The sequence below is a fragment of the Macaca nemestrina genome, chromosome 17 (genome assembly GCF_043159975.1).
Source record: "Macaca nemestrina isolate mMacNem1 chromosome 17, mMacNem.hap1, whole genome shotgun sequence".
In the NCBI taxonomy this organism is placed as follows: domain Eukaryota; kingdom Metazoa; phylum Chordata; class Mammalia; order Primates; family Cercopithecidae; genus Macaca; species Macaca nemestrina.
This window is the reverse complement of record NC_092141.1, coordinates 38,302,723-38,316,310: the sequence shown is the minus strand read 5'-3', so window position 1 is coordinate 38,316,310 and position 13,588 is coordinate 38,302,723. Positions and strand designations below refer to the sequence as shown.

General features: G+C 45.4%; 1 protein-coding gene across 1 annotated transcript in view; it reads left to right on the top strand.

Moving 5' to 3' along the window:
- Nucleotides 1–2,289: 2,289 nt before the first annotated feature.
- The window catches only part of LOC139355386 (ribosomal protein S6 kinase beta-1-like), a 45,630-nt gene continuing 34,331 nt past the window's right edge, over nucleotides 2,290–13,588 (top strand). The window contains exons 1-2 of the mRNA XM_071081911.1: nucleotides 2,290–2,449; nucleotides 10,224–10,358. Of these exons, the coding sequence (XP_070938012.1) occupies nucleotides 2,290–2,449; nucleotides 10,224–10,358 (295 nt within the window). The remainder of the gene's footprint in view (nucleotides 2,450–10,223; nucleotides 10,359–13,588) is intronic.

The window sequence follows — 13,588 nt, the reverse complement described above, 5'->3', positions numbered from 1 at the left end:
TCTAGATATGTTATCTCAAATCTGGTTCATCAGTCCTTCCACCCAGGGCCTAGAGGGGGTGCCAAATTCCAGGCTCCAGAAAGAGCTTGGGATAAAATGAACCTTCAAGGGGAGGGCTATGACCTGGGCTGAGTCTGCTGTGCCTTCCAAATGGAGTCTCAAGTCCTGAGACACGGTGTCCAGATGTCCCAATGCAGGGCCCTCCTGATCGACACCTGTTCCCCTGTACTCATTCACAAACTCTCCCACCCTACTCTCAAAGCACACTTGGCCCTCGTATCTGGGAGCTCTGCATCTGTGGATTCAGCAACAGCAGATAGAAAATACTCAGAAAATAAATTGCATGGTTATGTCTCTACTGAACATGTGCAGACTTTGTTCTTGTCATCATTCCCTAAAGAATACAGTATCACAACCATTTATGTAGCATCTGCATTGCATTATGTGTCATAAATAATCTAGTAATGGTCTAAGGTCTATGGGAGGATGTGCATAGCTTATATGTAAATACTAGGCCATGTTATATCAGAGATTTGAGCATCCATGGATTTTGGCATCCCCGGGACCCTAGAACTAATCCTCCCTGGATACCAAAGGATGACTGTATAAACTCACTCAGGAAGGCTTCTTATTGGAGGAAGGACCTAGTTCAGTACAGACAGGGACATCGTCCCTGGACTACTGTCCATTCGTTCATCCATTTATCCATTGGCACCACTCTCTAGGACTGTCCTAGTGACAGCCCTAGCAAGTGAAAACATTAAAAAAGACTGACTCACGTTATCCTGCTTTGAGGTCTTGGAAGAAGTTGCACCAGTGTGAAAATAGGGGGTCAGTTTCCTCCTGGATCCAAAGAGCATATCAGGCCCCCTCGGGGTGAGGAAAGGAGCGCGGCCTCTCCAGCAGCCACACCAGTGTGCAGTAGGATGGGGCTGGGGCTGGCCATGTGGATCACCTGGGCCTCATGAGGGCAAAAGAAAGACCAGGGGGTAGAACAGGAGCATGGGGCAGCTGGATGCCTAAGGAGAAGGCACCTCAGGGAAGGGGTATTAGTTTGTTTTCACACTGCTGTAAAGAAATACTCGAGACTGAGTAGTTTACAAAGCAAAGAGTTTTAATTGACTCGCAGTTCAGGGAACTTACAATCAATGGCGGAAGGCGAAGGGGAAACAGGCACCTTCTTCACAAGGCGGCAGGAAGGAGTGAGTGGAGAACGAGGAAGTTCCACACTTTGAAACCATCAGCTCTCCTGAGAACTCCCTCACTCTCAGGGGAGGAGCACGGGGGGAAACTGTCCCCAGATCCAATCCCCTCCCACCAGGTTCCTCCCTTGACACAGGAGCGATGGATTTGGGACACAGATCCAAACCTATCAGGGTCTCAGCCTGTCTTGCAGCTCCCCAGGGCTGAGGCTGAGTACAGATCTGCTGGCCCTGCCCTGCAGCACCGGGGGCTCTGCCTGTGCACCCCCATCTGCTGCTTCCTGGGGTGGTGGCTGCTTCCTCAAGAAGAGGTTGGATCTGCTCTCCTACCCACCACTCTCCAGGACCTTGTGGTGCCCTGGCCACGTCCTCCCAGGGTAAGGGCAGGAAACTGGGCTCCTTGCCCTTCTTGCTGCTTGGGTGACCATCCTGGGGTCTTTCTTAGGCCCCATCACTCTTCCTGCTTCTAAATAGAGAGTACTTTGGCAAATCTTCCTGGCAGAGGCCAGAGGCTCATCCCTGTTATTTGTTGTCGCTTGGTAAAGCCAGGTGAAGACATCTGGACAAGCAGATAGTAGAGTGGCCCCCAGGAAGGGTGGGGCGAGGGTGCTGGCCTTTGGGCTTGCCTGGACCAGGCTGGGAGGGGGCAAGGTTACTAGGAAGCAGGGCTGTCAGGACTAAAATCAGGAGGCGGGAATAATGCTGGTGGAGGATGGAGGTGTGTCCTGGCTTGGGGTGGGGCATGAGAGCCAAGGTTTGTCAGCACACAGAGGGGTGGCTGACTCATGGACTAGAGGCTGTGGAACCCAGTGGTTGCCCTTAGTTCCTGGATCCTGGGAGACCTCTGGAGCCTGGGTCTGGGGCAGCCTAGGGGTGGAGGTGGTGGGAGACAGGGGTAGGGGTGGGACAGGCCTTGCATGGCAGGGTGAAGGGTAGGAAACCAGCCAGGGGCCAGTTTGCATTGGCGGCTCCATCCCTACCCCCAACCCCAAGCCCACCCCTACCCCCACCCTGCTGCAGAGACCGGCCTGGGCTGGTGTCCTCTGCTTTGGCCTCAGCAGATGGCACGATGGAAGCTGGCAGCCCCATGGGTGCACCACTCAAGCCAGCTGTGACTTGCAGTTTCTGCTTCCTGGAGTGTGGGGCGCCCACCCAGGAGAGCACGGGCACACCCCACACCCCTCATTTTGAGGATGCTGGGAGGTGGGGGACCAAGGGCCTGCAGCCCTGTGCTTGCGCTGTGACGGGTAGCCTAGGAGTCCTGTGTCCGCCCATCCACGTGGGGCCCCAGGAGCCTGAACAGTGGCAGGCAGAGAGATGAGGAGGGAGAGAGAAGTGCAAAAGAAGGAGAGAGAAAGAGAGATGGGGAGAAGGGAGTGAGAGAGAGAGAGGAAGAGAGATAGGGAGAGAGACAGAGGAGGTTGAGAGGAAAAGGAACAAGAGAGATAGGGAGAGAGACACAAAAGGCAAAGAGAGAGACAGGGAGAGACGAGCATGAGTAGGGGGTCAGGTCACTGTTGATCTCAGTTCCCAGTGAAAACTGGAGCTCGCCGTCACCTCACTGCGCATGCAATGACGTCTTCCGCCTGCTGCTTATAGCCCGAGAACCGCTTCTCCAGGAGAGTCAAATCTTTGACCCTTGCCCTTTCTCACTGGAGTTTGCTTGTGTCTTCTGATGAACTGTGATGTCTCACCTATCGCCTTCCTGGGCTCAAGGATCCAGGAAAAGCCGACACCTCTTTTAGGGAGGCTGTGCAGTGCCTTCATCTCACGAGGCTCCCCAGGAAGCTTGTGAACTTGGCTTGAGCCCTAAGCAGCCAAGTATGTGCCGGGCCTCTGCTTCTGTCTTTCAGTAACAGGGAGAACCAAGAAAGACACTGAAGGATGGTCTGCAGAGAAGGCACTTGTGCAAACACCAGGAGAATGAGGGGCCTGAGTTGTCTTCATTCCTCCTAAAAACACGCATTCCCTCCCTGGCCACCCTAGTGAGGGCATGAAGCACAGCATGTGTGTGTGTCTGTGTGTGTGTGTGTCTGTGTGTGTGTCTGTGTGTGTGTGTGTGCACACGCATATGTATGCAGGTATATGCATGTGTATGTATGTATGTTCGTGTGTGTGTGTGCAGGTATGTACATGTGAATATACTTATGTCTGTGCATCTGTGTGTGTGCGTGTGTGTGTGTGCCTGTGTGTGCGTGTGTGTGTGCAGGTATGTACATTTGAATGTATTTATGTATGTGCATCTGTGTGCAGGTGTGGGGGGGGGCACGTGTGTGTGTGTTGCAGGGCTTTACAGTGGACAGGATGTGGGAGGACAGCTGCAGCTCCAAGCAGCAAGTCTTTCTGATAGAATGGTTAAGATTCCCTGGACCACAGAAAGAGTGGTTTCATTTGCACCCATTTTTATTAGTATTTAAACCTGTATTTTTTGAGCATCTAAAGCTTAAGTTGCTTAACTATTCTTACAAACATTTAAATCATTTGTCCCGAAACTTTTTGGCACCAGAGACCAGTTATCTTGAAGACAACTCTTCCACGGACCTGGGAGAAGGGGAAGGGATAATGCGGAGGTGATTCAAACCCATTACATTTATTGTGTGCCTTATTTCTATTATTATTTCACTGTAATATATAATGAAATAATTACATGACTCACCATAATATAGAATCAGTGGGAGCCCTGAGCTTGTTTTCCTTTAACTACATGGTCCCATCTGGGGGTGATGGGAGATGGTCACAGATCATCAGGCATTAGGTTCTCATAAGGAACACGCAGTCTAGATCCCTGGCATGAGCAGTTCACAGTAGGGTTCATGTTCCGATGAGAATCTAATCCACTCATCTCACATGAGGCAGAGCTCATGGGGTAATGCGAGGGATGGGAAGCAGCTGTTTCTACAGATGAAGCTTTGCTCACTGGCTGACTGCTCACCTCCTGCTGTGTAGCCTGGTTCCTAATAGGTCAGGACCTCTGATTTACCCAGCAAGATACACACATTTTTATGTCAATTGGGATTATTCATCCTGCACCACCGAAAATTGTCTTGCATACCTACACCCACCCGAGGGTCCCATAGTGCACTTTGGGAGCTGTAGACAGTAAGCCTGGAGCTCCATTGCACGTTCCATCTCTCCACCATCTGTGGGCTAACAGGCTGTGTTAGTTTCCTAGGGCTGTTTTACAGGACCACAGACTGGGCACCCTCAGCAACAGAATCTTACTGTCTCGCAGTCCTGGAGGCCATGAGTCCGAGATCAAGCAGGATGGGTCCCTCTGAGGCGGTGCAGGAAGGCTGTGTTCCAGGCCTGTCTCTTGGCGTGTGGGTGGCCATCTTCTCCCTGTGACTCTTGGTTAAGGGTGACTCTGGTGAGGGCTCAGAAGAGGACAGCTGGACAGAATGTTGGTAGCATGTGGAGGGGTTCGTGCATGGTGTCTCATGCCTGGAATCTTAGCAGTTTGGGAGGCTGAAATGGCAGGATTGCTTGAGGATGAGACTTCAAGACCAACCTGGCCAACATAGGGACACCCAGTCTCTTAAAAAAATAAAAACATGGACGGGAAAAATCATCCAGATGAAGTCTCAGATGACAATGAAGAACATGTTATTGGAAACTGGAGGAAAGGTGACACTTGTCTTAAAGTGACAAAGAACTTGGCTGCATTGTGCTCCTAGTGTTTTCTGGAAGGCAGAGCTTGTGAGTGATGAACCTGAAATTTAGCATAAGAAATATCTAAGCAAAGTATTGAAGGAGCAGCTTCATTCTCTTGAATGTTTCTAGGAAAATGAAAGAAAAGAAGAATGATTTAGAGACGGAATTTATAATCAAAAGGGAAGCAGAACTTAAAAACTTGGGAAGGTTCTAGCCTTCTCAGCCTGTCCATATTGAACAGATAAGAAAGTGTGTTTGGGAGAGAACACGAGGGTGTGGGTCAGGAGGCCTGCATGGATCAGGGCTGTGCTCTTCACCAGGACAACGGAAGAGAGACCCTGAAGGCAGTTTGTAGATCGCTCAGGCTGCACTCTCATCACAGGCCCAGGTGCCAGGGCACTGATGGCCTCCCAGAGTGCTGGGATTACAGGCATGAGTCACCACACCCAGCCTATTTTTTGTTTTTTTAGACAGAGTCTTGCCCTATCACCCAGGCTGGAGTGCAGTGGCCCTATCTCAGCTCACTGCAGTCTCTGCCTTCCAGGTTCAAGCAGTTCTCATGCCTCAGCCCCCTGAGTAGCTGGGATTACAGGGGCGTGCCACCGTATCTGGTTAATTTTTGTATTTTTAATAGAGATGGAGTTTCACCATGTTGGCTCGGCTGGTCTTGAATTCCTGGCCTCAAGAGATCCACCTACCTCGGTCTCCCGAAGTGCTGGATTATACATGTGGGCCACGGCACGTGGCCCAACTCCGCTGTTTGAGCGAGGCTTCCGTACCCTAGGTCATCCCTGACTTCCCAGTTGCTGAATCCAGTTATCTTTATGGAGTTCGTCCTTAATTTAACTTTCTTTTGCATTGAAGCTACTGACCACAGCATTTTGAAACTCTGTTCCTTTTATTACTGTGATTCTACTTTACTTATTTTTCATCTTATCTCAGTCTGTGGCTTCTCAGACTTCCTCACGATGGATTGCTTATTTCAAAAACTCAAAAACTTAAACCTCCTGAGTAGTTCAAAAGTAATATACCTTTGACATTTTTTAAACTTTTCAAATAGTTGCAGTAGTTAGTGATCACCAGTTGTTACCATTTTGCCATATTTTCTTTGTCTGTGTGTCCCTCCCTTTCTACCTGTTCCCACATATATGTGTATCTATGAATATTCACGTTTTTTAACTTTAATAAATTTTCTTCCTGTACAATTTGAGAGTTAAGTGCAGATTTCACAGCACTTCACCCCTAATTTCTTCTATATATGTCTTAACAGTAAGGGAATTTTTTTTTTTTTTGAGAAGGAGTCTCAGTCTGTCACCCAGGCTGGAGTGCAGTGGCGCAATCTTGGCTCACTGCAACCTCCATCTCCTGGGTTCAAGCAAGCCTCAGCACCCCAAGTAGCTGGAATTACAGGTGCCTGCTACCATGCCTGCCTAATTTTTGTAATTGTAGTAGAGATGGGGTTTCACCATGTTGGCCAGGCTGGCCTCAAACTCCTGACCTCAGGTGATCTGCCCTCCTTGGCCTCCCAAAGTGTTGGGATTACAGACGTGAGCCTCCATTCCCGGCCTCTTTTTCCTTTTGTAATGAACAAGTGATCTATGGAATGATAGAAACATTGTGAATATTCTGTTCCATAATAATCTTTACTTAATGGTTTCATCTGGATTGCTTCTTGCCCAAATCAAATATTACTATAGTGATTATAAAATGGAGACTTTTCTATTTTTTCTGTATTTTTTCTATGTTGTCATTCTTCTGTAAAGATTTTTTACTCTTTTTTTTTTTTTTTTTTTTTGAGATGAAGTCTTGTTTGTCGCCAGGCTGGAGTGCAGTGGTGTGATCTCAGCTCACTGCAACTTCTGCCTCCCGGGTTCAAGCAATCCTCCTGTCTCAGCCTCCAGAATAGCTGGGACTACAGGCATGTGCCACGTAGGCATGTGTATTTTTAGTAGAGATGAAGTTTCACCATGTTGGCTAGAATGGTCTCGATCTCTTGACCCGATGATCCAGCCACCTCGGCCTCCCAAAGTGCTGAGATTACAGGCATGAGCCACTGCACCTGGCCTTATACTCCCTTTTTAGTTTTTTTTTTTTTTTAGTTGGAGGTTCACTCACCAGGCTGCCTCAGTTCACTGCAACTTAGGCCTCCTGGGTTTCAGTGATTCTCATGCCTCAGCCTCTGGAGAAACTGGGAGGACAGGTGTGTACCACCAAACCTGGCTGATTCTTGTACTTTTTTTTTTTTTTTTTTTTGAGACGGAGTCTCGCTCTGTCACCCAGACTGGAGTACAGTGGCCTGATCTCAGCTCACTGCAAGCTCCGCCTCCCGGGTTCACGCCATTCTCCTGCCTCAGCCTCCCGAGTAGCTGGGACTACAGGCGCCCGCCACCTCGCCCGGCTAGTTTTTTGTATTTTTAGTAGAGACGGGGTTTCACCATGTTAGCCAGGATGGTCTCGATCTCCTGACCTCGTGATCCGCCCGTCTCGGCCTCCCAAAGTGCTGGGATTACAGGCTTGAGCCACTGCGCCCGGCCGATTCTTGTACTTTTAGTAGAGATGAGGTTTCACCATGTTGGGCAGGCTGGTCTCAAACTCCTGGCCAACATGGTGATCCGCCTGCCTTGGCTTCCCATAGTGCTTCGTATTATTAGCCCTAATTCTAGCCCAATTCCATAGCATTCGTCTTCTTTATTTATTTATTTATTTATTTATTTATTTATTTATTTTATTTTTTAATTTTTGAGATGGAGTCTTCATCTGTCCCCCAAGCTGGAGTGCAGTGGTGTGATCTCGGATCACTGCAGCCTCCACCTCCCAGGTTCAAGCAAGTCTCTGCCTCCGCCTTCTGAGGAGCTGGGATTACAGGTGCCTGCCACCATGCCCAGCTAATTTTTGTATTTTTAGTAGACATGGGGTTTCATCATCTTGGCCAGGCTGGTCTTGAACTCTTCACCTTGTGATCCACCCGCCTCGGCCTCCCAAAGTGCTGGGATTACAGGCGTGAGCCACTGCGCTGGCCACATTCTTCTTTCAGTTCATATTTGGATCTCCTTTTTTTCTACAGTGAGAACTCTGGTAACAACATAAATGAATGCCCTCATTTGTTCAGTTGTACAGTATATGCATAATGAAAATTTTAATACCAATAGTATTTCCAGCTACAAACCTACTAAGTTTGATTTAATATTTCTTTGCAATTTCTTGTGTGCTTACACATAGGCCACTAAGGGCGTGCAGTCTAAAATTACTTAAGCATCTTTTTCTCACCAAGCACAGTGGCTCACACCTGTAATCCCAGCACTTTGGGAGGCCAAGGCGGGTGGATCATGAGGTCAAGAGTTCGAAACCAGCCTGGCCAACATGGTGAAACCCTATCTCTACTAAATATACAAAAATTAGCCAGGTGCGGTGGCGAGCACCTGTAGTCCCAGCTACTTGGGAGGCTGAGGCAGGAGAATCACTTGAACCTGGGAGGCGGAGGTTGCAGTGAGCCAAGACCATGCCACTGCACTCTAGCCTGGTTGACAGCGTGAGACTTCATCTAAAAATATATATATATATATCTTTTTCTCTTATGTATTTTTTCTCTTTCTCTTTCTGTGGTAAAGCTATTGGTGTAATAGTCAATTAAACTGATGTATTCCTACTGTATTTAGTTGTACTTCTCACCCTTCATCCTTGTTGATTTTATTTTATTGTTGGAATATATTAAACATTAATACGGTTCAAAAAGAAAAATCTACATTTTATAATTGCAGTAATATTTGATTTAGGAAAGAAAAAAGTGGATGATAAAACATTTTACTCAGAAGTCATAGTCAAAAGTCTTATTTCTTCTCCTTCCCTTCCATTATCATTAGCTTTTAGTTTATCTTAGTTGTCTTCGTTTTTGCAGGTATAAGCAGATACATATTTTATATATGTATTATATATTTTCTTTTCCCCTTTCTTGTACAAAAGATAGTGTAGTATCCATGCTGTTGTACTTTTAAATATTCTTTTGCATCTTGTTTTTATAGAGATTTTTCTTATTTTTATAGCTTTGTTACATGTTGTGTAGATTCCATAGGTTTTCAGCCAATATCCTGTGTCTGAGTATTTAGGCTGTTTCCAGTGTTTCACTTTCACAGATAATATTGCAACCAATAACCTGTGTATTTGCTTTCCATGTTACTTATGGAGATGTACGATTGGGGGAACTTCCTGGAACTGACACCTGGCATGTCTAAAACAGAGCATCGTTCTCCCAAAACTTTTTCACTTTCATTTGCTGATATTAAGTGGCACCATTATCTATCCTATTACTTATGCAGAAATAAAGGGATCACCATTTCCTCTCATATGTAGTTTCTCAGCAAATGCAAATTATGCATTCTTAGCCTTTCATTTTTTTTCTACCTTCATTTTCTTATAGATCTTCTTAGTTGGTTTATTATACTAGTCTCCTAACTAGTCTCATTTCTTTCCTAATACTCCCTACTGCTGCTAGATGTGTCTTTTGTAAAGCCAAAGGTTTGTTCATTTCACCCAGACCTTCCTTCTTCCAGACCTTCCATTTCCTGGCCTCTACCTACTTCTCTAGCCTCCTCTCTAACTACTTCCAACCATACTGAACTACTTGCAGATTCCCCAGACATATCCTGTTCTATCAAGCCTCTTTTGCACCGGAATGCCTCTTTTTTTACCTTCTACATTTCTTTCTTTCTTTGTTTCTTTTTTTCTTTCTTTCGTTCTTTTTTTTTTTTTTTTTTTTTTTTTTTTTTTTACCATTTGTGTGGACAATGGAGTCACGCTTGTTACCAGGCAGATCTTGAACTCCTGGGCTCAAGCGATCCTCCTGCCTCTGCCCACCTAAGTGCTGGGATTACAGACATGAGCCACCGCATCCAGGCCATATTTCATTTTAATAAGTTTCAAGCAAGACTTTTTGCTAGGTTAGAAGTAGTTCCCCTGTTTACCCTCACCATCCTGCGCTTACCTACATTGACTTGTCTTTTTTTCCCTGAGGCTTTGGGCTCCTATGGACTTTTGGGCTCCTGTGGACAGGGTGTTCCTTCTATTCTGCTTTCTTGGCACAGCCTGGAGCATAGCAGACTCAATAGTTTGTGAATATATGAATAAACTTGATCTGATTACAGATTTCTTTTTTAAAAGTCTCTTTAGGTATTCATTTACATGTTCACTGCAAAAAATCCAAACTGCTCAGAGGCATATATAAAATGAACATTTTCCATTACCCCATCTCACTTTCTAGTGGGAACTATGTTAATAGTTCAATATTGGCAAGAAAAACACAAAATAGATTTTCCAGTTACTATACAATGAAAGTATTCACTATTTTATTCTTATGGATTATCTCTTTTCCTTTAGGCAATGATAGTAAGAAATGCCAAAGACAGAGCTCTCACAAAAACAGAACGGAATATTCTGGAGGAAGTAAAGTGGATTTAATATATGCCTTTCAGACTGGTGGAAAACTCTATCTCATCCTTGAGTATCTCAGTGGTCAGTACACAGAGTTTGGTGTAATTATTTGCATTTGCTCCAGAAACTGGGTCAAAAAGTTATTTTTCAATGGAAAAATACTTTTTCCCATTATGAGCAAATAGTGCTTAAAATGAATGAGTACACTGAAGGACAAAATTCAGATGTGACCATATGTTTCTATTGGCAGACAAATATGGAGGAAACTAAAGATTTTTTTTCCCTCATCTGTAAAATTTTATTTTAATTCCTTTATAATCATTCACTTAACAGAAAGACAAATACCTAAGTGATGCAGAGCCATCAAATTGTACTGGGGTAAGATACTGTAATTTAAATCATTGGGAGGATGGTTTAACATACTGACTATTTTTGGAATTGGATCTTTAAACAACGCTTTTTAGTTTAATGTAACCTTAGTGATGGGGTATATAGCTTACAATGGAGATCATCCACATTTCCCAGGGCCTACCACCTCGTAGGAACTTGTTGCTTCCGTATCATTTCTAGATCACAGGTATCTATTTCTTTCTTTCTTTTTTTTTTTTTTTTGAGATGGAGTTTTGGCTCACTGCAACCTCTGCCTCCCAGGTTCAAGCAATTCTCCTGCCTCAGCCTCCCAAGTAGCTGGGATTACAAGCATGCGCCACCACACCTGGCTAATTTTTGTATTTTTAGTAAAGATGGGGTTTTGCCATGTTAGTCTGGCTGGTCTCGAACTCCTGACCTCAAATGATCCACCTGACTCGGTCTCCCAAAGTGCTGGGATTACAGGTGTGAGCCACTGTGCCCGGCCACAAGTATCTATTTCTACCAAACACAGTTCAGTTCTCTGAGAAAGATTTTGCAGTAACATGTAACATGGAACAGAAAGGTGCAGAATGTAGCCACTTTTTTATGACTATTGACGTTAGAAAAACTTTTTTTTTTTTGAAGATGGAGTTTCGCTCTTCTCGCCCAGGCTGGAGTGCAGAGGCATAATCTCGGCTCACCACAACCTCTGCCTCCCAGGTTCAAGCGATTCTCCTGCCTTAGCTTCCCATTTAGCTGGGACTACAGGTATGCGCCACCACACCGGGGTATTGTTTTGTATTTTTAGTAGAGCTGGGCTTTCATCATGTTGGCCAGGCTGGTCGAGAACTCCTGACCTCAGGTGATCTGCCCGCCTCGGCCTTCCAAAGTGCTGGTATTACAGGTGTGAGCCACTGTGCCCGCCCCGAAAAACTTTATTTTGACATAATTTCATACTTTAAAAGTTTCAAGAGTAGTATAAAGAACTCCTATGCCAGGCTCAGTGGCTCATGCCTATAATCCCAGCACTTCGGGAGGCCAAGGCGGGTGGATCATGAGGTCAGGAGTTTGAGACCAGTCTGGCCAACATAGTGAAACTCCGTCTCTATTAAAAATAGAAAAAGTAGCCGAGCATGGTGGTGTGCTCCTGTAATCCCAGCTACTTGGGAGGCTGAGGCAGGAGAACTGCTTGAACCTGGGAGGTGGAGGTTGTGGTGAGCCAAGATGGAGCCACTAGACTCCAACCTGGGCAACAGAGTGAGACTCAGTCACACACACAAAAAATAAAATAAAGTAAATTGCTATATATTTCTCACCTGGATTCCCCAAATGTTGCCATTTCACCACATTTATTTTGTTTTATCCTTCTATGTATATGTGTATACATATATATACGCATGCATACATAATTTTTTTTTTTTTTTTTTTGGTACTGTCGCCCAGACTGGAGTAGGTGGCCCAATCTTGGCTCACTGCAATCTCCGCCTCCCAGGTACACGCCATTCTCCTGCCTCAGCCTCCCAAGTAGCTGGGACTACAGGAGCACACCCACATGCCCAGCTAATTTTTTTGTATTTTTAGTAGAGACGGGGTTTCACCGTGTTAGCCAGGATGGTCTCGATCTCCTGACCTCATGATCTGCCTGCCTCGGCCTCCCAAAGTGCTGGGATTACAGGCATGAGCCACCACGCCTGGCCAATTTTTTTGAACTGTTTAAGAGAGTGTTACAGACGTGATTTCCCTTTACCCCTAAAATTTCAGTATATGTTTTCTTTCTTTCCTTTTTTTTTTTTTTTGAGATGGAGTCTCACTCTGTCGCCCAGAATGGAGTGCAGTGGCACAATCTCGGGCTCACTACAACCTCTGCCTCCCGAGTAGCTGGGATTACAGACACTCACCACCATACCCAGCTAAGTTTTGTATTTTTAGTAGAGATAGAGTTTCACCACATTGGCCAGGTTGGTCTCAAACTCCTGACCTTAGGCGATCAGCCCACCTCGGCCTCCCAAAGTGCTGGGATTACAGGCATGAGCCACTGTGCCTAGCCTATTCAGTGTATATTTTCTAAAATCAAGGACAGTCTCTTACATAACTATACTAAAATGATCAGAAATAGGAAATTAACATTGACGCAATTATAACTCTCCTTAGTTTCCTTTAATCTGGAACATTTCCTCAGTCTTTCTTTAACTTTCATGATCTTGACATTTTTGATTGGTACAGGCCAGTTTGTTTGTAGAATGCTTTGGGTGTAGCTGATGTTTCCCTAGTACTAGATTCAGGTTATGCAATTTTCGCAGGACCCTTGAAGTGACATTGGTCTGCCCACCTTAGCTTCCCAAATTGCTGGGATTACAGGCATAACTCACCTTCACCCCCCTCCCCCGCCAGAATCAGTGTATTCTTGCTGTTTGTTTGCAACAACAAACATAAACATCAGAGAGACTGATAATCTCTACAACTACAGATCCAGCACAGTGAGCCTTGACTGCAACCGCATGCTGCTACAGACAGCTCAATTTACGCTAATCTGGGCCGTGGGTAGACTTGGAAATTCACACCCTAGAGGAGCAACCAGCTGACCCAGGGTATCTAGAAGGTGGTAGCAGCTGCTAATCCTTAGATGTCTGCAGAATAATCCATGAGGTAGTTAATTGCTTCAAACTCTTAGAAAATGAGGTATGAACAATTGAGGCTCATAGAAACATTCCAGATTATACTCCTCCACCCACCTTTTTTTTTAAGGCGAAATTATATACTTAACTGAATATATCATAGGAATCAGTGTCTCTTCCTTCCTCTCATCAACACCTTTCTCACTCCCCAAAACCTGGATTCTGATCTGAATTCTAAGTCACAGGATAGAAAAGGGGAGCGACAGAATAGTTAACTTCTTTGATTTATAAGGTTGAGTGTATCAGACGGTTCTGTGAAAATAAAGGCCATACTTTTTCTGTATC